The following is a 24,257-nucleotide window of genomic DNA, read 5'->3' as shown; positions in this document are numbered from 1 at the left end:
GTCTTCAGAATGGTAAATAAACGTGGCTTCAACTTGAAGGGACCAGCTGTTAAATTAGCTCCTAGCGAGAGAGTCGGCCTGCCCTTTGCAGCCGGGCGCTGACTTCTCCATTCTAGCTGTGACCGTGCTGGATGGCATCTTCTTCTGTTGTAAGGCTCTTTGTCAGGTTGGAAATCCGGTGGTCATTGTAGCCGCCTTCATGAATGATCTCCTTGATGTTCCGGATCACTTTCTGCAGCCCCTGTGTCAGTACTCACGGCTTCATCTTGCACTTCTGCGTTATGGCTTCTTCCCTCAAACCTCACGGATCACCTCTTCTTGCTTCGTACTTTCCTTCTGCAGCTTCCTTACCCCTCTCGGCCTTCACAGATTTGAAAAGAGGACCTGGCTCTGGATCAGGCTTTCATTTAAGGCGTGTTGTGTCTGGTTCGATCTTCCGTCCAGACCATTAAAGCTTCTTGTATCAGCAGTGAGGCCGCTGCGCTCTCATTTCTGCGTGTTCATCTGGAGCGGCACTTTTACTTTCCTTCAAGAACTTGTCCTTTGCAGTTGCTGCTTGGCTGACTGGTACAGGAGGCCTCGCTTTTGGTCTGTCGGCTTTTGATATGCCTTCCTCACTAAGCTCAATCATTTCTAGCTTTCGATTTAAAGTGAGAGATGTGTGACTCAGTCTTCCTTTCACTTTCTAAAGGCCACTGTACAGTTAGTAACTGGCTTGATTTCAATACCGTTGTGTGTCAGGGAGTAGGGAAGCCCAAGGAGAGGGGAAGAGAGGGGGGAACGGCCAGTCGGGGGAGCAGACAGAATATGCACAACACTTTTAAGTTTGCTATCTTAACATGGGCGCAGTTTGTGGCACCCCAGAATTACAGTAGTACATCAAAGATCAGCCATCACAGATCACCATAATAAATACAGTAATAATGGAAAAGTTTGAACTACTGTGAGAATTACCCAGATGTGACGCAGACGCGGGGAGTGAGCAGTGCTGTGGGCAAAGCTGTGCTGACTTGCCTGAGGCGGGGCTGCCCCAGACCTTCGGTCTGTGTGAGGTGCACTAGAGCAAAGAGCTTTAAGCCCACGTGCGCTTGAAATTTCCTCAGTTACCAGACCAGTGTTCTAATGTTCCCGATGGCCTCTTAAGTGATTTGTTCACGCAAACATTCATTAATTTAGTTAAGGTTTCTTTTTTTTTTTTAAGATTTTATTTATTTATTTGAGAGAGAGCAGAGTGAGAGAGCACAAGGAGGGGTGGAGAGGCAGAGGGAGGAGCAGACTTTCCGCCAAGCAGAAAGCCCAATCCGGGGCTCCATTCCAGGACCCTGGGATCATGACCTGAGCCGAAAGGCAGACGTTTAACTGACTGAGCCACCCATGCACCCCATTTAGTTATTTTTTTTTTTTAAAGATTTTGTTTATTTATTTGACAGGGAGAGAGACATCCAGCGAGAGAGGGAACACAAGCAGGGGGAGTGGGAGAGGAAGAAGCAGGCTCCCAGCAGAGGAGCCTGATGCGGGGCTCGATCCCAGAACGCCTGGATCACGCCCCGAGCCGAAGGCAGACGCTTAACGACTGTGCCACCCAGGCGCCCCTAGTTAGTTACTTTTTTAAGTAGGCTCCACACCCGGCGTGGAATCCAGTGTGGGGCTTGATCTCACAACCTTTATTTATTTATTTTTTTAAAGATTTTATTTATTTATGTGACAGAGAGACAGCCAGCAAGAGAGGGAACACAAGCAGGGGGAGTGGGAGAGGAAGAAGCAGCCTCCCAGCGGAGGAGCCTGATGTGGGGCTCGATCCCGGAACGCCGGGATCACGCCCTGAGCCTAAGGCAGACGCTTAACGACTGCACTACCCAGGCGCCCCGATCTCACAACCTTTGGATCAAGACCTGAGCTGATACCAAGAGTCAGACACTTAATCAACTGAGCCACCCAGCCGCCCCAAGGAAATGTTCATTTAAACAATTGAGATTCATTGTTTAACCAGATCCATGTTGCATTAGTAATAGATCTACTATTTCATTTTAATCTGTAAGTTCCTCCTCTCTCCTCTTTTTCTTAAAATTTATTGATGAGACCATCCTTTGTCCTGTAGTCCCACAGTCTGGATTATGCTGTGTCTCCATGGTGCTGATGACTGATATGCCTCTGTCCCTCGTAAGTTGGTCCTGAGGTCTAGAGGTTGCATACGTTTGTGGTGGTTTTGGCAAGCTGCTTCCTCAGTGCTGCTGTGTCCTCTGTTGGTCGTCTTCCGTGAGTTAGTGACTGTGACGGTCAGGGCCTGCATCGGGCTGCAAACTGCTGAGTCTCAAATTCTGGCGGTTCTTCCGTGCTTAGCGGGACGACGCCGATACAGAGAAACTCCCCTCACTAACCACTGGGCAACTCGGTGGTACCGTTTACATAGGAAAGGCAGGGAAGTTTCTTGATTTTTGACTGTTGGCCACTTTGCAGAGTAATGGCCTGACTCCCTACCATCTCCCAGAGGCGACCGAGCACTGTTCCACACCAGTATGCACGCAAGCAATAAACGCAGTTGAGATTGCAGTCGTTCTCGTTAGCAGTTTATAGAATTGAGAGTTTGTGAGAAGACAGCTGTTCAGTCTGTTGTAAATGGTAACGGCCAGAAGAGAGGGTATTTTCAGTACAGGAGCCTGTAGATACAGTAACTCAGGGATATTCATTATGTCTGGATTAGACCCAGAGCTTCCCAAACGTTCCCAGTTCAGAGCACCCCTACGTCAGGTTCCGTAATTATTCTAAGGGACCACCTACGCCAAAAAACCTCACAGTTCCATTAATTAAATAGGTAAGTCTAAACAACTTAAGTATTTATATCCTAGCAACTTGGAGACATTTGGAAAAGTAATTAACAGTCCCTCACTTACAGTGGTTCGTCTTAGTTTTGACTTTACAGTGTGTAAAAGCGATATGCATTCATTAGAACCCATACTTCAAATTTTGAATGTGGATCTTTTCCTGGGCCAGTGATCTGTGGTAGGAGCCTCTCGAGACACTGGGCAGTGGCAGGAGCCCCAGCGCCTGGTCGGCCACACGGTCATGAAGGTAACAGTCGATACCCTTGGCAGCCATTCTGTTTTTCACTGTCAGTACAGTATTCAGCTAATTACATGAGATATTGAACACTTTATTATAAAATGGGCTTTGTGTTGGAGGATTAGCCCAACTGTAGGCTAATGTCCGTGTTCTGAGCATGTTGAAGGTAGGCGAGCCTAAGCTATGGTGTCTGGTAGGTGTATCAAGTGCATTTCCACTTACAGTGGAAAGTTGTGGTTATCGGTGTGGTTACAGTGGTTATCAAGATATAACCTTTATTGTAAATCCAGAAGATCTGTACATATGAATTTGAAGAAAAAATATTTTCAGTAAGTCCCAATTACTTAGGAACGGAACGTGTGTGCCTGCTGGACACTTTTACAATCTTGGAAGCAGAGTGGACGCTGCTATTGTTGGTGCCTGTTGCACACGGATTTTCACACAGTGGTAACATTTTCAGTAACTGCCAGAAACCTAGCCGCGCAGAGACCTGCAGCCATGGAAAGGAACGGAGCAAGAGAAAATGTTGAAACTGTGAGCACCTTAAACACAGTGTCCAGCAATGCTGAGTATCGCTTTTCCCCTCAGAAGCTACGCGTGTCCTGCGGCGCCTGCAGGGTCACTGTGTGGCCAGATGGTCTTCACGTGCCCTGTGGCGACCACAGCTGTGTGTCCTTCCCATTTCTGTGGCCATCCTCGCCCCACGGCTGCATGTTGGTGTGCAGTTACCCCCACCCCCAGAGTGTTCTGGAACAGGGCACGGGGTCTTGTGGCGTTTACTGTGACATGAAGCCCAACACGCTGCACAGAGGCATTCCTTGGCGCCGTCTGTTGCCAACCTTAGAGCTTATTTTTTCTTTATCCTTTGATTTCAGTAAACCATTGTGATATGCAGTTTCTGCTTCCTGTCTCTGGTGTAGGTTTAGTTTAACCAAAGAGGGTGTCCATCTTTCAGGGTTGATGTAAAAATAGCTCAGCCCGATCAGAGGTGGTGGTCTGCTGTCAGCGCTCATTTCCCTGCTGTCAAGACTGTCAAGGCTGACAAATGCTAGAAGCACGAGGCTTCCTACCTTTCCCCGGCATCTATTCTGTGTCTCCGTTGTGGGGCTGGGCGTGGGAGGAGTGTACCCCTGACTCCCCACAGGTGGTGTTGAGCTTGGCCATGGCAGAGGCCAAAAGACTGTCAGAGGTGGCAACCCGTGAATGGTGAACTGGGGCCTGGGAGGCATCGTGTATTTGCTCCTGTGGAAGTTTCCACCTTCCACCATTTATAGGAGCTTGCCCTGGGTAACTGCAGGCCTGTGAGCGTAAGGAAAAGCGTATGTTGTACATGGAGTTTGGGGATGGCTTGTTACATAACAAGAGCTGATGTTACAAGTGGAAAAGTCCATGAGAAAAAGGTAAGAGAGTGACAGAAACAGAGCATTTGAGAGGGTTACTATTCTTAAGGAGATGTGAGATGTGTCTTCCATGGAATGTTATCCATTGATACTTAAACCCAAGAGGAGAGTAGTGACAGTTTTACCCCCATTTTATAGATGCAGACAGTGAGGCTCAAAATGAGTGAAGATGCGGGGCTCCTGGGCGGCTCAGTCGGTTAAGTGTCTGCTTTCGGCTCAGGTCACAATCCCAGGGTCCTGGGATCGAGTTCTGCATGGGGCTCCCTGCTCAGCGGGGAGCCTTCTTCTCCCTCCCCCGCTTGTGCGCGTGAGCTCTCTCAAATGGAAAAATCTTTAAAAAGGGGGGGGGGGTGAAGATGCAGCGGGTGAGCCTGGTGCGGGCCCCAGACCCCCGACTCCTGGTGTTAGCTCTTTGTGGACTGTGTTGCTTCTCCCGCAGGCCCAACTCTGAGGGCAGCCGACACTACAGCTGCGCACTGGGCCTGGCTCTTGGTTCGAGTGGGGCCCACAGTCAGGACCTGGGAGGGCAGAGACTGTGCCTGGGAGCTCTGCAGGGCACAAGGGACAACATTTTGCCCAGAGTGGCATGCTGACAGCTGCCTGGAGGGACCAGGCAGCCGTGGTGGCAGTGCCACCTCTGCCCCCTGTGGGCAGCATCCCATGTTCGGTCAGAAGCGGGGCTGGCAGCCTCCATCTGCGTTTGTTCCCAGGCTTCCCTAGAAGGGTCCGGCAGGCGGGGTCTAGGAAACGAGCACATGGAGGGACGGGCTCTAGGCACCTGCGCTGAACACACCCACAGTCTTGTGTACCGGCCGGGATCTGCATTTTGATGTGTTTAAAAACTCAGGGATTGAGGGGCGCCTGGGTGGCTCAGTCGTTAAGCGTCTGCCTTCGGCTCAGGGCGTGATCCCGGAGTTCTGGGATCGAGCCCCACATAGGGCTCCTGCTGGGAGCCTACTTCTTCCTCTCCTACTCCCCCTGCTTGTGCTTGTGTTCCCTCTCTCACTGGCTGTCTCTGTCAAATAAATAAAGTCTTTTAATAAATACATACATACATACATACATTACATACATACTCAGGGATTGAAAACCGGAGAGGCAGCAAGCAAATCTTTGGTCAGGTTGTGATGGGCGTGGCAGTTTGGGGGCCAGGCCACCTGTCTGCACCGGAGGGACACGTGGACTGACTAGGGTAACAGCCACAGCCGTCTGTCAGCAGGTTTTCATTATCTTGGGCTCCTGGTCTTGTTGCTTTACCTTCTGACTGGTTTTTCATCCCCTCTGCCACCTCCTGCTCTGTCCCCCTCAGATCTGATCCGCACCTCCCTGACCGTTGCCTTGGGGCCACCCCTGCTCCTTGTCCTCCAGCCCTGCACCCCGTCCTTACCAGGGTGACCCTGGCGGCCCTCTCACTCACGGGGCTGTCCTTGGAGACCACAGCCCCTCCCCGATAGGGAGATCCGTGTCCTGATCCCTGGAATCTGTGAATGTTAGATGGCAGAAAGAAGACTTTGCAGCTGCGATCAATTCAGGGCTCTTGAGATGGAGAGAAAGTTCTGAGGGTCTGGGAGGATGCTAAATCCCATCCCATGCAGCTTGTGAGAGGGGCAGAGAGAACTGACAGAGCAGCGTGCCAACGAGAACAGAGTGGGGTGACTTGGAGCCCCCAGGAGCTGGAGATGCAGGGGACCTCCCCTCGTGTTGCTGCGGGAGTGCAGCCCCCGTGACACTTTGATTTCGGTGCCGTGAAATGGATTTTGGTCTCTGGCCTCTACGGCTCTTAGAGAATACATTTCTGTCAATTTAAGTCACCAGCTTTTTAGTGACTTGTTTCAGCAGACACAGAAAATGACTAGAAACGGGACAGTAAAGGATTCCAAAATAGAAATGACTGGCATGAGACCCCGCCCAGAGCCTCCAGCTGCTTGATGGTGTCCTGTGACCCAGTCACCTGGGTCACCTCAACCTGGAGCATATGGCCCTTCACCCTAAAGCTCCCTGCTGCCTTGCTGGCAACTGAGGTGGCCCGCGTCCCGCCGCTTCCTGGGGCCCACAGCACGTGCTCCGCAGGGAGAGCCTGACATCCAGTTCAGTGGCCTGCAGCCCGCACTGCGGACCCGTGAGGAAGCTGGGGTTGGGCCTCAGAGGGGATGGCAGGCTTTGACCTGTGGCTCCAAGGTCGTCTCCAGACTGAACACAGCCGGGCCCGCCCACCCGCTCACACCTGCTCCCTCCCCATCTCTGGGAGAGCAGCATGTGTGAAGGACACGGGCACCTTGGCCCTTCTATTAGACTTTTTAAAACCAAGAGCAAGTGTTATCAGGTGCTCTTTTTATAGCAGCAAGAACCCGTGCCTGTTGAAATAGTCGCACGCCAGCCATCCACGTGTGTGGGAAAGCCACACAGGCAGCACCATTGTTCTCCGTCCCCCAGCTGATGCCCTGGGAAAGGTCACAGCTGCCTAAACCTTTAAAACCCCAGGGGGAAATGGACATTACCTGTGCTGGGACTCAGCTGCCGCTCTGCATGAGTCTCTCACCCGCATTTTTAAATTCACTCCCCTTTGTAAATTATTTTTTCATAAAGCAGGGATAGGAGAGCGTTGACACAGAACGGAGAATATCAATTCCTGATTCTTCTAAGAATTCCCATCATCCTTGTAGAAGCTGACCTTCTGGTGAGTGTATGGTGCCCCAAGGGCAGTGTGACACAGGGCCCATGGAAAGTGGGGGCCAGGCCCAGAGGCCTGTCAGGGTCCCTCCAGGTGACTGGCCACTCTGGGAAGAGCCCTTGCCAATCCTGGCTGGGTGGGTGCGTGGAGCAGGGCAGGCAGGGAGCCGGTGTCCCCCCAGCAGAGGGCCAGGCACCACCGCAGGCTGGCGACTCTTACAGGGGCTTGTCTTCTGGAGGGTGGAGGAGCGAGAAGACCCCAGGGTCCTTCACTTAGCTGTCTGGCTCTCCGGACACTGGGGAGAGGGTTGAGTCTCACCCCGGCCTGCTCAGCACTGCCCACAGAAACAGGATTTACTCAGCCTTGGGCTCCACCAGCCCCATGTGGTCAGACTCAGGGGAGGATGAGGCACTGTCCTAGTTCCAGACTCACACATAAACATCTCTCCTGTTCCAGAATGAGGTGCGCCAGGCTGATGGGGGCACTGCTTGCCCTGGCCGGGCTGCTGCATGTGGCCCTGTCCCTGAAAATCGCAGCCTTCAACATCAGGACTTTTGGGGAGACCAAGATGTCCAATGCCACGCTCTCCCACTACATCGTGCAGGTCAGTCCAGGCTGGTCTGTCCCTGAGGAACCCTGGGCGGTAGCTGTGGGGATGGCAGTCTAACAGGTCCTGGGAACCCTGGGCCAGCAGTCAGTCCTGAGGGCAGCCACAGATGGGGAGTGATGAGAGCCTCTGGTGACAGGGAGGAGCTCCGCGTGCTGTGCCATCCATGGCCGGCAGCAGAGTCGCAGGCAGGAGCATCAGGCCAAACCATGACATGCAGGTGCCCCAGGGAGCAGCTCAGCCTGTGGGGACCTGCAGCAATCAGGGGCCAGACCCCCCGTGTCCACCAGACTGCCCTGCTTAGCACCACTGTGGCCCTGTCCACAGATCCTGAGTCGCTACGACATCGCCGTCGTCCAGGAGGTCAGAGACAGCTACCTGACTGCCGTGGGGAGGCTGCTGGACATACTCAATCAGTGGGTGATGGTGGGGGGTCTGGGGAGGTACAGCACAGTGACCCTCCCCCCAGGGCACGGTACCGTTGCCTGATGGAGATAGGCGCCTTTGCTGTAGGCAGCAGAAGGGTTCCCTGGGGGCCCCCTGACACGCACGTTTGTCTCCTTGATCCAGGGATGACCCCGACACCTATCATTATGTGGTCAGCGAGCCGCTGGGCCGCAACAGCTACAAGGAACGCTACCTCTTCTTATTCAGGTAAAGCCCCGGCGCCTAGAGATGGTGGCCTCGAGGGCAGCAGTCTGTCCTACGGGGAGGAACTGGAGGCCACACAGCACGGGCTGAGCGCGAGCTCCGGCCTGGTGTGCACCGTCCACCTCAGCCAGGCTGCGGGCGGTGCTCCTGGTCCCAGGCTAACCGCCTGACCTTCCCCAGACCCGACCAGGTGTCCGTGAGGGACAGCTACCAGTATGACGACGGCTGCGAGCCCTGTGGGAACGACACCTTCAGTCGTGAGCCCGCCATCGTCTGGTTCCACTCCCCGCTCACTGGTACGTGCCCCTTCAAAGCCCTGGTCACCCCTCGTGCTTGGTCTGACGTTGAAGTCACTGAGGGAAACACCCCCTTGGGACTGGCATGTGCCCCCCACCCCTGCCGCTGAGTAGGACTGCCCTCTCCACAGCGGTCCAGGAGTTCGCCATCGTTCCCCTGCACGCAGCGCCCCTGGATGCGGTGGCGGAGATGGACGCACTCTATGACGTCTACCTTGACGTCCGGCAGAAGTGGGACCTGGAGGTGAGTCCCCGGCCCTGGGTGCACGTGCCGTATGCCCAGGCCAAGCGGCTGCTGTCTCCTGTAGGACATCATGCTCATGGGCGACTGCTCCTGTAGGACATCATGCTCATGGGCGACTTCAATGCAGGCTGCAGCTACGTGGCCCCCTCCCAGTGGGCCTCCATCCGCCTGCGCACGAGCCCAGCTTTCCAGTGGCTGATTCCTGACACTGCAGACACCACATCCACATCCACGCACTGTGCCTATGACAGGTAGGAGGTCGCCTCCGGGAGCAGCCTTGACTCCTAGCTCCAGGTTCCCAAAGCCTGGGTCACTTTGCCTCCTGAGCTGCGGTCAGTGGGCAACAGTCTGGGGCCCTAGTGCCCTGGGGTAGGGGAGGTCCTCCCAGTCCCTTGGCCCAGCCAGGGCCTGATGGGCTCCACGGCACCACCCTGTGACCTTTACCAGACTAGAGAGTGTGGGGCAGGGGTTAGGTGGCCAGCCACGAGGCTGACCTTCTCATGTGGGGGGCAGGATCGTGGTGGCAGGAACGCTGCTCCAGCACGCCATCGTCCCGGACTCGGCTGCCCCCTTTGACTTCCAGGCTGCCTACGGCCTGAGCAGCCAGCTGGTAGGTGTCCTTCCCTTACGTGCTTCAGCTCTACTGGGGCTTCCGGCTATCTGTTGTCTACAGTGACCTCAGAGAGCCAATCAAGAAGTACTGTGTCCCCACTGCACGTTTCCCCACAGACCCAGGCCATCAGCGACCATTACCCGGTGGAGGTGATGCTGAAGAGGGTCTGATGTAAGTGGGGCCTGGGGCCCTGACCGGCAACCTCTACAGCTTACCTGTGCTCACAGTCAAGCACTGGGGGGAGGGTTTCTCGAGCGTGGGGGTTGTGGCAACAGCACTCTCCCTACCTTCTCAGTCCAGGCACAAGTTTAGATTAACATATGCTTTTAATAAAGCCTGAAGGGGGTGTTGTGACTGGTCGCACCTAGTCCTTTCTCCCTGGCTGGTCTCAGGCTGCCTCTTTTCTTCGTCACCTCCTGAGCCCTAGTCCCTGCATGGAGACTGGGGGTCTTCACACTTCAGTGTCGCTCCAGGGCCTTGACAAGCAGGTGGTTCAGGCGGCCCACCATGGGGCGGGGGTCATCGACGAGCCCGGCAGCGATCATGGCGTTCTCATAGATCTGAAAGGCAAAGGTAACCTCATCAGTGGGAGGACAAGGCCCTGCAGAGTACTACTCTTTTCAAAATGGGGTTTTAGGGGCGCCTGGGGTCAGGATCTCAGGGTCCTGGAATTGAGCCCCATGTCAGGCTCCCTGCTCAGTGGGGAGTGTGCTTCTCCCTCTGCTCCTCCCCGGACTTGTGCTTTCTCTCAAAATCTTAAAAAAATAAAACCGGGTTTTAGAGGCAACAGGTGTCCCACTTCAACAGACGATGCAGGCTCACGGCCGTTCTGCTCGTCCCCAGGAGACTCACCTGGTCAACCAGTAGCTGGGCCAGGTCAGGCTCGCTGTCCCTCAGCTGACTGAGCTTCTTGATCAGCGTGTGTCTACAGCACAGAAAACACCAGAAGTTAGCACAAGGGCCTCTGTGTTATGACTTTTCTGAGGCTGGGGTTATCTGAACATTCAAAAAAGTATAGTAGGATGGTCTGGTGTAAGAAGAAAAAGCACATAATGTTAATTTCAGATGACATACTGAGAAAACCAGGAGAATTAAGAGATTTGATTAGCAAATGCAGGAGGTACTTAATCCATACATTTAACAGATTAATAGATTGTTAACTTGGGTATAAAAGAAATTCGTAAACATGGAAGACCAGCCAGGAGAAGAATTCTCCCAGGTGTTTCAGTGTACTATAAGGCTAAAAGCTGGGGCCCCTGGCTGGCTCAGTTGGTAGAGTGAGCGACTCTTGATCTCAGGGTCCTGAGTTCAAGCCCCATGTTGGGTGTAGAGCTTACTTTAAACTATAGCATTAAAACACCGATAGCACTTTGGGGTGCCTGGGTGGCTCAGCTGATTAAGCATCTGCCTGTGATCCCAGGGTCCTGAGATTGAGTCCCAAGCTGGGCTCCCTGCTCAGCCAGGGGTCTGCTCTCCCTCTGCCCCTCCCCCTGCTCTCTCTCCAATGAACAAATAAAATCTTTAAAAAAGCCAACATCTCCGTGCAACAGAGACCACATAAGCGTAACAAGAGGGAGGGTAACTGGCCAATCACCCAGAACAATACTGGACTTCTACTGGATTCCTTATATCAAAACATCATTTCAAAAGGAGAACCTTGCATGAGAAGTACATTTCTTTCTGCACAGAAGACACCATAAGTCGCTGTCTGACCCTACTCATACACAACCTATGTCAAAATTGAGAAGTCTGGTAAAACAGAAGGCGCCGGGGAAATGTGTGCCCACTGCCAGATGACGGTGGGAGTCTGTAAACATGGGCGTGGACACGGCTATGAGACACAGCAGCCCCCGCCCTCAGCACCGCGTTCGGTAGGAACACTCTAGGAAAGTCACCGGCCAGTCTGCGAGCACGCGCTGGCTCTGGCAAGACACACCTACCGTGGGCCGCACGGGGGACCAAGGTGCAAGGGAAACTGAGCCCTCCCGGTTCTTCTGAATTCTGACCCCGATGAACATATCACCCATTTTAAAAGCAACTAAAATTTAAAAATAGTCTCTGGCAACAGAAATGAGCACAGCTACCTCACAGAAGCACTTGCGTGCCAGCCTGAAGGAAAGCCCACGGGCCAGTCCACGCCTCTGCCAGGCACTCACAGCTGGAAGCCCCCGCGTGTCCGGATGGCAGCTCCTGCGTGGGGCTGCCCCATGCTGGCTGGCGGGCCACGAGCCAAGTCCACTCGCTCACCCACTGACTCCGTGCCTAGACATTTGGGTCACAAAGAGGAAAAGGAACCTCTCTGCTCTCCCCAGCCGTCTAAACAAAATTTATGATTATAAACCAACAGGAAAAAAGTATTAATGATTAAAAATAGTAATTAAAACACGCAGGGGCACCTGGGTGGCTCAGTCGGTTGAGCATCCAACTCTTGGGTTTCTGCTCCGGTCATGATCTCCAGGTTATGGAATCGAACCTCTGCTGGGCTAAGCAGGGAATCTGCTTGAGATTCTCTAGCCCTCTCTCTTTGCGCCCCCCACCCCATGCCCACTTTCACTCGCTTCTCTTAAAACCCTTAAAAAAACAACCATACAACAACGTAAGACCAGACTCCAGGAGAAAATAACACCAAATGGGCTGTAGTGACTGTGGGAGAGCACAAACCTAGAGGTGTTTGCTTTTTGCCCTTTTCTCACATTTTTGGTAACTTGTTGATGTATTATCATTTAAAAATTACTGTAGGGGCACCTGCGTGGCTTAGTAGGCTAAACAGCCAGCTCGGGGTTTCGGCGAAGGTCATGACCTCAGGGTCATGGTATCAAGCCCCATGCTCAACGCAAAGTCGGTTTGAGATTTTCACTCCTCCTCTCTAAAATAAAACTTATAATTATTACTGTACACAAGATCCCCCCCAAAAAGTCTTCATATATAAGTTAGAAAATGAAATTTCAAAATATCCAATAAATAAAGTACATCAAATAAAGATGTGCAACAACTCTACAATTACCAAAAGACAGAATGGACATAAAGATGCCAGTTCATTCAAAATGGACTTGAAGCCAGTATCCTCTCAGTCAGAAGCCCAACTGTGTGTGGGGGTCAGGCTGCCTCGTACAAGCACAGACCTACAGGAAGGGAGATACCCTTGAAGGGAAAGGGGAACCCACTGAATACAGTCTTGCAGGGAAGGCCGTGCGGTGCAGCCACCTGATGCTAGACAGGCCGCCAACACCGGTCAGCAGGGAGAGGACAGACCTGAGCGGTCACGGTGCAGGCGCGCGGGCGTTCATGTGGAGTGAGATACGACAGCTCTCCCACATCCCAAACCAATTTGAGATGGACTAAAATCAGCCCAAAAAGCCAAAAATGTTAAAGCTTTTAGACAGAAATGTTAGGAGAATACATTTAAGACTCTGATGATAAAGATTTCTTAAGACCTAAAAAAGCACCGAATACAGACTTCTAGCGTGGGGGGATGGGTGAAGGGGTTGAGCGGCTCAAACTTCAATTGTCAAGTCAGTCACAGGACGAGAAGCACAGCACAGGGAACCGGTGACGGGGTACGCGGCCTTCTCGTGGTGAGCACGCTGTAATGTCCATAAACGTCAAATCGCTATGCTGTACGCCTGAAACTAACTTGACACCGTATGTCAGCTAGACTTCAAGCAAAGTAATGAGTGTTTAAAAATTATGATTTCATTAAAATAACTCATCAGAACACATCTTTAGGCAGACGAAAAAAACTGGAAAAAGACTGGCAACTGAGAAAGCGTATATAAACAAACTACAAAACGCAACAGGAAAGAGGACAGTCTGAGGAGTGGCTTGAGAAAGCCCAGCTGAAGGACAGTGAGCGCTGGGCTTGGGGCCTCCGCTGCCAGCTGTGTGCGGGCAGCGGGCACCTCCTTGCCCCATGGAGGACACCTGGGCAGGTGAGCCTCGGGGAAACACCTGCCGGGGCCGGAGCGGACAAGAGTGTTCAGAGCAACCTGTTCCCAGCAGCCCCCAAATGAGAACGACCCACAAGTCCGCCAAGAAAGACTTAAATCACAGCGCTGAGGCAGATTCCTGCCTGTTACTCTGCCCTGGACACGACCCCCACCCGGCCACCCTCCCCAAGCACCGTCTATTGCCGAGTGAAGGAAGCACGACTTCAGAAGCACACACCCAGGGATTCCACTGACAGGCCACCCGGAAGTTTCTCCAGGATGCACGACGGACTGTCAGACTAGAGCTCCGTGAGGAACTCTAGGTCTCTACAGAGAGGGCTGTGGGGCCGCTGAGGAGGGACACGCCCCCACCAGGGCATGGGGACACCTGGCAGCCAGCACCAGGGTGTTATAGAACCTCCCATGGGGTGGTGTGGGTAGGTGTAAACTGAACATAGCTGGATCACACAGGTGTTGTCTTTGTAGTCAACCAAACTGCATGTAAGCCTTCTGCCCTTTTTAGGTGTCAGACGCAAGCAGCACATTCATAACGATAAAGGACTCCTGGGCAGGGGAGAATCATGCGCGCCGGTGCCCTGGGCCCAAGGGGCCGGGAACCTACCTGGGATTGATCTCCAGCGTGGGCTGCAGGAGCTGAGCACGCTCCTCCTGGGTCTTGGCCAGCTGCTGCAGGCGCAGGAAGTGCCGGGCGGCCCCCATCTCCAACACGGTGATCATGGCAGGGTGGGTGTCCAGTCGAAGAGTCACCTACAAGCAAGGCCTAGGACCCGGTGAGGGACTAGCTGGAGGCAGGGGGCCCCCGGGCTATAAGGTCTTGACCAGGTCGGAAGCTTCCCCAGGTGACACCGGAGGATGCAGGCCGCCCAAGCCGCTGCCACACAAAGTTCCTGGGACAGAATCCTGACAGGGGACTCCCTCCTCCCATGTCCCTCAGAGCTACCGGGTTCTCCTTCCCGCAGACAACGCTCTCACCGCCCCCCCCCCATGGCTCCCTCAGGCCTTTCTGTCCTCCGGCGCACCTCCTCCCCTCAAGCATTCACGCCCCCCGTCCCTGTGGGTGCACGTGTAGGAGCGGCAGCAACATGCCGGTCTCTACCCCAGATCAGGGCTTCGACCGCCACCGGGAAAAGGCACACGAGGCCAGCAACTCAGCCGGCGGCTGTGGGGTCACACAGGGCCATGGCGGCTGGGAGGTGGCTCATCTCTGGCCTCACCTTCACATTGGTGACACGTGACCCCAGTGCATTTCTCATCCAAGCCATCAGGTCCTCCGTCTCCTTCTCCGACAGGCGGTCACCAGCTACAGGAGAGCAGAAGGGAGTGAGCTCTGAGCTATCGGCCACTCCCACCCCATGGGATCCCACCGCGGCCTGAAACGCTAATGCCCCACTACCAGGTTTCAGGAAGGCTCCCTCCCCTGCCCGCTGGCCACCAGCACAAAGGCAGAAGCGTCCCAAAAGGCTCCTCCCCTAAAAGCAAGCAGGTAAAATCAGACCTCATAAAGGACATTTTCGGGGGCGCCCGGCTGGCTGAGCCGGTAGAGCATGCGACTCTTGCTCTCAGCGTCACAAAATCAAGCCCCATGGTGGGTGTGGAGCCTACTTTAAAAAAGGGCATTTTGGGTTGCCTGAGGACCCTATAACTTTGTACGGGTTTTAAAAAGATGATTTCTATCAGGAAACCAAGCCAGATGGAATGAAGAGGTCCCAGGATCTAAACAGAAGATGTTCCCAAAAGCTTCTTTTGTGCAGGGTGAGGACCTCAGATATAAATGAACAAAGACGACCCCATATGAACAGCCCCCTGGGCCCGCCTCCCCAGCCACCCAGGCCACAAGCGAGGCCTGGGCCCAGACAGGAGGGAAGCTGACCTGAGGACCCATCCTCCGACTTCTCCTCCTTGTAGTGATCAACAACGATGTCCGTCTCCACAGAGATCAGCTTCTTCTTGTCAAACTCACGAAGGTGGAGCAACGTCAGCTCATCAAACTGCTCATAGCAGAAGAGAACCTGCAAGGGCCGGAGAATGTCGGCGTCGGGCCTTGAGAAGTCTGCCCGCAACAGGGGAGAGGGGTGCATGAGGTGTGGGCTGGGTGCCGTGTCCGGCAAGGCGCACCAGAGACCCTGGCACTTCCTGAGCCTTACGGGGTCCACCAGACGACCCTGAGCAGGGCCCGGGCTGTCACAGAAGTAGCAACAGTGACTCTACAGAGGAACCTCACGTCACCTCCCAGAGACACACACTAACGGCAGCTCGGCTGGGCCTCTGGGCCCCTGGATGTCACCTCACGCTGCTTGGCTCTCCGATGTCCCGGGCCCATTCAGCCACTGTCCACTAAGCAGAGACCCTACTTCAGGGGCTCAAACACTGATTATCCTGTCCTGGCCCCGGCCCATCGCTCACCCACCTCCATGTTTTTCTGCTTCATGGCTTCGTAGTAGGGTGAATGCTCAGCCAGGTGCCGGCTGGGGGCGCACAGGTAGTAGATGGTGCGGGTGCCGGCCAGCATGCGGCTGGCGTAGTCCGGGAGGCTGGTCAGCTGCCCAGCAGGCAGGGCTGAGGACTCGTACCGCAGCAGCTTTGCGATGTCCTCCTGCAGACAAAGGCCAGCTCCACTTGTTCCAGATCCTGCTCTGAAAGCCTCCCAATCACCTGGCACAGACCTCGGAAGCCTGTGGCTATGGGGAGGAAGGGCTCTGGCCGGTCTTACCCTGGGATGCCGGGCCCAGGGACAGCGCTCAGCCCCTGGGGGCTGTGGGGACTCTGGTGGTATCCGTCAGGTCCCACTTCAAAAGTTCGGGGGACCCTGGAGAGAACCTTCACCCCATGTGGTCCAGGGCCCTGCAGGGAAGGGCATTCCGGTCCTGTCCTAGGAGTAGCCAGACACTGTCTGTGGCAGAGATTTTCCTGGACCCAGCATCCTCTGTCCATTCTAGTCACTGACCCTGTGTCTTGGCATGTGGACACAGTGTGGAGGCCACATTCCCAGGCTTCCCCACAGCATGAACTAGCCAGAAGTGGGGTACAAACCATAGTGGACATGTACTGGTGGGGGATGGGGCTCCGTCCTCTTCCTTCTGTCAACTGAAGTCAACATGCCTGCTGGTGTCCTATCCTCTCAACGTGGGAGCTGCCTGCTAATGACCAAAGAGTGACAACAAGCAGGGGCCTGGGTCCCTGACGCCACCAGTCTGGATGTGACTTGAGACCTAAACTCTGCCTAATCCACACCACGGACTTCTCCTCGATTATCCAGCAAAGACATGTGGGGAGAGAGGGTCACAGGGAAGATGGGAGCTGTTCAGAGGCAACATCTGATGAAATGGCACGATGGGGATGCAGATGCCACCCAGGTGCTGTTAACCAGAAACACGTAACTGACAGCACAGGGAAATTCAGACAGGCCTGGACCAGGAGCTGGAGGAGTCTGCGGCCAGCCAACAGCAAGGCAGGCCTGAGTCCAAGCCCCACGGCCTGAAAACCCCCAGGGAACCGCAGATGCTGGATCACCTCCTTCCTCACCTCCTGCTGTTCTGGTGCAGAAGATAAACCCCAGGCCTGGGAGTGCCTGCTTAATGGGCATGGGTGTCTTTTTTTTTTTTTTTTTGGGGGGGGGGGGAGGATGAGAACATTCTGGAACTGGATGGTTGTGGCTGTACGAATGCATGAAGGACCACTGAACTGTTCACTTTTTAAAAGGGTGAATTTTGGGGCGCCTGGGTGGCTCAGTTGGTGAAGTGTCTTTGGCTTTGTCACAATCCTAGGGTCCTGGGATCGAGTCCCACATCAGGCTCCCCGCTCAGTGGGGAGTCTACTTCTCCCTCTGCCTGCACTCCCCCTGCTTGTGCTTGCTCGCTCACTCTCTCTCAAATAAAATCTTCAAATAAATAAATAAAAGGGTGAACTTTATGGTATGTGAATTATATGGCAACTTAAAACTGACAAAAATGTTTATGGGATGCTCATATCATTTTTAAGTAATTAAACTCCACTCTGACCCCAGGGACACCACAGTAAAGGATTTCCACCAATCACACTGCCCTTCCCACCCCAAGAACCAGGCACCTTGCCCTGTTCCCTGCCTCTTGTGATCTCCAGAGCAACCCAAACTCTTCTGGGAGGAGACCAGGCATGCCCACCTCCTTCCAGCATCAGCGGGAAGAGCTCAGTGCTGCAGGACACAGTAAGGACGCTCTGGGAAGCAGTGTCAGGCCTGCTGTGTCCCCCGACAGAGGCCCAGAGACCAAATGCTGCCTCTATTGACCCCTGCGTGGCGTCCAGCTGTGCCACAGTCATGTCCCGGGAAGCTCAGGTTTCTGGACTCCACTGGATTCCTCCACAGCCCATGGCAGCCCAGAGAAAGGCCCAGAAACCCAGACCCTACCTTGACTTCCTGCTCAGCGGTGGTCACAATGCCCTCCCTCACGAACAAGCCATAATCTTCAAAAAACTTGGCATATTTTTCAGCATCTTTTTTACTCTGGTCAATGAAGAATTTTATCAGCCTCTGCTGTAGAAGGTTCCGGAGCTTCCTACAGAACAGAAATGCATTTATCACACACAACATCTGTGAAATACAAAAGGTCAGAAAGGCAAGAAAAACATTCATTCCCACTAAAAGTCAAAGTGAAAATGACACCATTTTGATGAAACTACAAAACGTGAAGCAAAAAGAAAGGGGATCCCTGACAAACCCTAGTTGGGGAGACGCGCCCCCGAGAGGCGGAAATGCGAACCAACCCCCCTGTGGAGGCCATGGCCTCGGTTCCCACTGCAGATCACACCGGAGACCAGAGTCAGCAAGCTTTATGGACCCGGCTTTGCACGGGGGCGCACGGAACAGCCCCCCTGCTGAACGGGGAAGACTGGGTTGAAGGAACGTAAAAAGCTGCCTGGCCAAAGAGCCCATCGTCTAATGGTTCTTAAGGATGTGAGAAAGTGCCTGTGCTAGAAGAAATGCAGAAAAATCCCGACGCGGACAGAGCAGGGCGCAGTGCGTGTGCGCCAAGACTGTCCTTACCGCCTCCTGTGCGCCGCAGTGTCTCGTCGGGACCCACACTGACGCGGCAGCATCCCCACGGGCACAACCAGCTGTACAAACTCGGACTTTGGGCGATCGGGGTGTTTACTGTGGCACCGTGTAGTGGTGTAACACTACGAGCGGCTTCATCGGTGGAATCAAGGGTATATTTCACTCCTGATATTTTGCCTTTCTTTTACAAAAGCGAAATTACCATGTTTCTGTAATAATACAGGGTAGGGGTAAACAGTCTCACGTTCCCCTAAGCTCTCCCTCTTTGCTCCTGTCCCCAACCCCTCAGTCCCTCAGCCAGAGGGCGGGATGGGACAGCACTGAGGCTGGGGCAGCCTCAGTGGCTAGGACAGGACGTCGAGCCCCAGGAGGGTGACCATGCAGCCTGGTGTGGAAGGTCAGAGCCCAGGAGGTACGGGGGGCACCGGCGTGAGGGGAGAGGGGTGGTCACAGCAAGCTGATTACATGGCGGGGGACTGGTCACTGCTCCACGGGTTAGGGATGACAAGGCAGATGGCTCAGGGTCAGAGGGAGCACACACGGGAAGGGGCAAGACCAGGATGTTCCAGGGGTGCCGGCTGGTCATCCGTGAACTCGCCACACACAGAAATAAGCACTGGTGTATGTACACACATCCACACACAGACTTCATATATTCCTTAGCTGACTATTAAGGGGGCCTGGGAGAAAGGACACCCCAACAGCAATGGCATCCCTAGGGCCCAGATCTCGGCTTCTCAATACCATGTTCCAAAGGAACCACGGCCCCTTCACGGAGTAAGTGATTCTGGGGTCAGGACAAGATGTAGGTGAAAAAGGAGGAGAGCCTGGAACATCTTGTGCCAAAAGCGAGGATGCTGAAAGCAAGGTGGGGCTTGTCAAAGGGCACAGGAGCCAGGCTGGCCGGACTCCGCCTGCTGGCTACACTGGAGGCAGTGTGGGCATCAAGATGCATGATGACAGTAAGATCAGAAGCCACTGAACAACATGGCAAGTCAGTTCCTACAAAGAAATTTTAGGTATTTAAAAATGAACACAAACTATAATAAAGACACAAAGTCTGATGAAGTGGGGCACCTGGGTGGCTCAGCTGGCTGGACGTCTGCCTTCAGCTCAGCTCATGATCCCAGGGTCCTGCAATCGAGTCTCTCGTCAGGCTCCCTGCTCAGCAGGGAGTCTGCTGCTCCCTCTGCCCCTGCCCCTCCCCCTGCTAGTGCGTGTGCACGCACGTTCTAATAAGTAAATAAAATCTTAATAATAGTGTATTAATTCCAAAGGGGAAAAGAGTAACAGGACACGGAGACGCCAGGCAGACACCTCCTTCGTCACATGCCAGGTGAACATCGCCAGTAATGGGACGACAACTCCAAAGTCAGGCCCTGTGTGCCGGGCTGCAGTCACTATGCTGCTCCCGCCCCTGAGCACCTGGATTCAAGTCCAGGTGCACCCACTGCCTGGTGTCAGCGGTCTGTAACTGTTTCTGCAACTATGAGCTGGTGGCCCCACCCAGGCTGCCCAGGAAAGGCTCCCGACGGTGCCAGGGGAGCGTCAGCTCTCAGGAAACAGTAGCTATTGCTACCGTCAGGGTGGGGAGCTAAGAAATGCAGCCACTTCAGGGGCGCCTGGGTGGCACAGCGGTTGGGCGTCTGCCTTCGGCTCGGGGCGTGATCCCGGCGTTCTGGGATCGAGCCCCACATCAGGCTCCTCCGCTATGAGCCTGCTTCTTCCTCTCCCACTCCCCCTGCTTGTGTTCCCTCTCTCGCTAGCTGTCTCTATCCTGTCGAATAAATAAATAAAATCTTTAAAAAAAAAAAAAAAAAAAAAAAGAAATGCAGCCACTTCAGCCCACAGGGATTCCAGAGCGACCTCTCCAAAAGAGGATCATCTTCACGCCATTAGTGACCTTCTGGACCAAGGTCAGATTCCTCCTGGGATCGTCATCTGAGGCAGAGGCGGCATGCCTGGAGTGGCCCCTAGGATGGCCAAAGGAGGGCGCATGTCCCCACACACGGCCCCCAGGCTTGGTCCTGCCGCAGCACCACACCTGGCTCTCGACTCCTTCACACTCGCCGGGGCCCCCTGGGGGCCGCCCGGGGCCCTTCCTCGGCCGCTTACCTGATGAGCGCGCTCTCCTGCAGGAGCTCCCGACTGAGGTTCAGGGGGATGTCCTCACTGTCCACCACGCCTGAGTGAGACACGGGCCGTCAGGACCCTCGCGGTGCCCGTGGCTCTGCCCGGCCCTCACTGCACACCCCTCCGCCTCCCCGGGGGCCTGACACAAAGTTAGACCATGCACGGGTGACAGCAAACTGGAGAAGGACACAGAGGGGAGACTCAGCAGGGCAACACGTCCGGCCCCTCCAAGTCCTGCTGATGCCAGAGCTCACACACACAGCCCCGTCACAGCAACGGGGTCAGTGCCGTACCGCGAACGAAGCGCAGCCACTTGGGCAGGATGTCGGTGGCCTTGGTCTGGATGAGGACCTTGCGGCTGTAGAGCGCGATGCTGGAGCCCAACTCCCGACTCACATCGAACATGGATGGTTTCTGGGGGCGAGGAGAGAGCAGTGTCGAGGAGCTCTGAGGACGACACTGAGAACCACCCCACGGAGGCCTGTGCCGGGGAGTTGCGGGGGGAGTGTGAGGACCCAGGGGAAGAAAGAGGCCAGGCCACCCTCCGTTCAGAAGCCCAAAGCCCAGGGAGGAGCCCTACGCGCTCTCGACAGCACGGTGTGGGCCCTCCCTGGGCAGCCGCGGATCCCCCAGCCCGTTCCCGCTGGAGGACACAAACCACAACCCACAAGTGCCCGCGAATAGAGCCAAACCCGCTAGGGGCCCGGGGTCAGCAACTAATGGCCACGGGCCAAATCCAGCTCATCACCTGGCTGGGGTAGCCCCAGAACGGCTTGTCCACTTTCATTTTTTTTTTTTTTTTTAAGATTTTATTTGACAGAGCATGAGCAGGGGAAATGGCAGTGGGAGAGAGAGAAGCAGACTCCCTGCTGAGCAGGGACCCTGATGTGGGGCTCCATCCCAGGACCCCAGGATCATGACCTGAGCTGAAGGCAGACACTTCGCCAACTGAGCCACCCAGGTGCCCCTTATTTCTTTTTTTTTTTTTTTTTTTAATATATTTATTTATTTGAGGAAAGAGGGACAAAGGGAGAGGGAGACAGAATCTGAAACAGATTCTCTGCTCAGCACAAAGCCCGACTCGGGGCTCGATCTTGGGGGTCGATCCCAGGGCCGAGATCACGACCTGTGCCGCAAAACAAGATTTAGACGCTTAAGCGAATGAGCCACCCAGCCCCCCCCCCCCAACAACTGGTACGCTTTTAAATGGCTGTGAAAGAGAGCAACAAAGAATGTTCCACAATATGTAAAAAATACGTGAAATCCAAACCGCAGGGTCTATGCAGTTTCCTAGAACACAGCCGGGCTCATCTGCAGCTTAGGGGCGTCCACGCTAGGGGGGGCAGGGCTTCAGGATGTGCACAGCCCGTGAAGTCCAAGCAAGTCACAGCCGTCCCCCGACCCCTGCTCTAAACCTGCAGCCCCCACACACATCACACTGGGATCCTGCTGAAATGGAAACGGACGCAGGAGGTCCTGGGGACACTGAGATTCTGCATTCCTCACAAGTCCCGGGACAGGCTGGTGCTGGTGTGCGGAACTCACTCAGGAGTGAGGGTCTCAGGTGCCTTCCAAAATGGGGAGCCACGGGGCATTACGAGGGCAGCAGTCAGAAAAGGCCAGGAACCTCTTCCAACCCCCGAGCAGGTTTCCCTGTTGCAGGATTCATCAGAGCCTTCACCATGCTGCTGTGAGCAGGGGGTCAAGTATGGAGTGCCCACCAGCTCATGGGAGCACCACGGAGCCCCATTTAGCCGCACAGGTGAGGCGCGCACCGCGGACACAGGCCACTCGCATGCTGCTCTGAGGGACTCCGCGTGGGTCTACAACAGCCCAGGCCTGCGCGGCCAAACGTCTCTGCTCTAGGCCAAGATGGCACGTGAAAACCCCCCTCGCTTTAACTCCCTGTGCTCACCTACCTGGAGGCATGATTTTTGCTTTTGCTCTGATGCTACCAAGTTAATTTTTGTGATGTTTGTGCTGACCTGTCACCATTCAAGGCACATGCTACAGGCGCTGGAGAACGCTATCGCCATGGGGGAGGCGCCCGCCCCAGCAGCAGCAGACAGGCACTGGCAGCCCTGCCCCGCGCCTGCCGGGCCTCACCGTGTCCGGCACATAGAAGATGCTACGGATGTTGAGAGGTGCGTCCGTCCTGTAGTGCAGGGTGTAGCGGGGCTTGTCGTGGGCCTGAGCGACGTAGCGGTAGAACTCCTCATGCTGCCACTCGCCCACATCCTTGGGGTCCATCATCCAAACAGCCTGGAAAGGGAGATACATGAGGACGTGGTGTCTAAGATGTGTCCTCCCAACAACCACGCAGAGCTGGGCCACTGGAGCCTGTGGCCCTGGGTGCAGGCAAGTGCGCCCCCAGGATGACCCAAGGACCAGTCCATGGGACACACCAGGGCGGTGGGCTCAGATGCAAACCCCCCCGTCTTCAGCCCCACCCACTCCAGTGTGGGGAGGAGGGGTGCCCACGAAGACACACAAGAGACTCTAGAACAAGGGCCCCCTCCCCAGTACAGGGCATTAGGAAAGACCAGCCCAGAGGGTCTGCAGGTGCCTGGAGGACATCACAAATGCATTAACGAGCGAATGGACAAAGAAACATGGTCGAGCCGCGGAATGTGACTCCACTATAAAAAAAGAACAGAGGACTGATGCGGGCTCCAACTCGGATGAACCCTGGAACCATTATGGTGAAAAGCCAGACAGCCCACAGTGTCTGATTCCATGGACATGAAGTGTCGGGGCTATGGGGGCGGCGGGGATGGGGAGTGACTACTAATGCGGGCAAGCTCCTTTTTGGGGTGAGAATGTTCTAGAGCAGACTCTGGCTCTGTGAACACACTAAGGACTGCTGAACTGCACACGGTGCACGTGGACAGGACGCAGAGGTGTTGGGACCTGCCTGCACCTGTGCACCTGGCCTTCCATGAGGGACCCCCCGCACTGGCACTCGGACAGCGCCACCCAGCCCCAACTCTGTTTGTCCAGCACTGGAATGTACCAACCGCTCCCCACAGCCCCCCGAGCCCCTCAGGCAGCCGAGGGTCTCACCTGCAAGGTATTAATGCGCCTTCCGTTGAGGTACAAGGGGAAGCTGACGAAGTTACTGTACTTTGTCACCACATCTTGAAAAGACAAAAAACGCACCAACAATGAATACAAGAAGCTTCTGGATACAAAAGCTCTGGAAGTGGCTGCGGGGGTGACACAGCGTGCCAGGACGACTCCATACCAGCAGTGTCACAGGTATGAAGCCAGGCCACGGCATGGCAGGTACACTGTCCTGCCTGTGCAGGACACCAGAACTCATACGAGAACAGGTGTCTTAAGGCCCAGGCCACCACGAACCCCCACACTTTCTTGGTGGCATAAACATAGTCATGTGGGTTAATGTTAATCCTGAAAGCACTCGGCACCTCGGATAAGCATTCAGTCAGACCCGGATGAGACCACCGGGCTTTGGGAAGCATTTCATAACACAGCGGGGACGGGGAAAGCACCATGTGCAACCACCGAGGGCAGAAGACAGAACAAAACCTGACGGCACCAGCAGGCCCAGGCGACCAACCCGAGAAACGCCCGCCCCACCGT

General features: G+C 54.8%; 2 protein-coding genes across 11 annotated transcripts in view; one reads left to right on the top strand and one right to left on the bottom strand.

The window, feature by feature from the left end:
- Window positions 1–24,257, top strand: part of DNASE1 (deoxyribonuclease 1) — a 73,363-nt gene that overhangs the window by 35,334 nt on the left and 13,772 nt on the right. For 4 of the 7 annotated variants that reach the window (XM_040635417.1, XM_040635415.1, XM_040635418.1 and 1 more), the window contains 7 exons: window positions 7,050–7,137; window positions 7,588–7,735; window positions 8,066–8,154; window positions 8,309–8,392; window positions 8,570–8,685; window positions 8,817–8,929; window positions 9,026–9,180. In XM_040635417.1, the coding sequence (XP_040491351.1) occupies window positions 7,589–7,735; window positions 8,066–8,154; window positions 8,309–8,392; window positions 8,570–8,685; window positions 8,817–8,929; window positions 9,026–9,180 (704 nt within the window). In that variant the 5' untranslated portion in view covers window positions 7,050–7,137; window position 7,588. Of the gene's footprint in view, window positions 1–7,046; window positions 7,138–7,587; window positions 7,736–8,065; window positions 8,155–8,308; window positions 8,393–8,569; window positions 8,686–8,816; window positions 8,930–9,025; window positions 9,181–9,442; window positions 9,924–24,257 lie in introns of those variants that run through there. The other 3 variants (XM_040635420.1, XM_040635419.1, XM_040635416.1) reach the window with 3 other exon arrangements.
- Window positions 9,854–24,257, bottom strand: part of TRAP1 (TNF receptor associated protein 1) — a 44,045-nt gene continuing 29,641 nt past the window's right edge. For all 4 annotated transcript variants that reach the window (XM_040635412.1, XM_008696826.2, XM_040635413.1 and 1 more), the window contains 11 exons: window positions 23,718–23,791; window positions 22,761–22,916; window positions 20,948–21,068; window positions 20,637–20,706; window positions 17,874–18,021; window positions 15,897–16,082; window positions 15,360–15,498; window positions 14,704–14,789; window positions 14,091–14,236; window positions 10,395–10,467; window positions 9,854–10,102 (listed from right to left, as the gene is read on the bottom strand). In XM_040635412.1, coding sequence (XP_040491346.1) covers window positions 10,001–10,102; window positions 10,395–10,467; window positions 14,091–14,236; window positions 14,704–14,789; window positions 15,360–15,498; window positions 15,897–16,082; window positions 17,874–18,021; window positions 20,637–20,706; window positions 20,948–21,068; window positions 22,761–22,916; window positions 23,718–23,791 — 1,301 coding nt within the window. In that variant the 3' untranslated portion in view covers window positions 9,854–10,000. The remainder of the gene's footprint in view (window positions 10,103–10,394; window positions 10,468–14,090; window positions 14,237–14,703; window positions 14,790–15,359; window positions 15,499–15,896; window positions 16,083–17,873; window positions 18,022–20,636; window positions 20,707–20,947; window positions 21,069–22,760; window positions 22,917–23,717; window positions 23,792–24,257) is intronic.

Source organism: Ursus maritimus, unplaced genomic scaffold (genome assembly GCF_017311325.1).
Source record: "Ursus maritimus isolate PB19 unplaced genomic scaffold, ASM1731132v1 scaffold_2, whole genome shotgun sequence".
NCBI lineage: Eukaryota > Metazoa > Chordata > Mammalia > Carnivora > Ursidae > Ursus > Ursus maritimus.
Note: the sequence above shows the minus strand (reverse complement) of the source record. Positions and strands in the feature narration are given on the sequence as shown.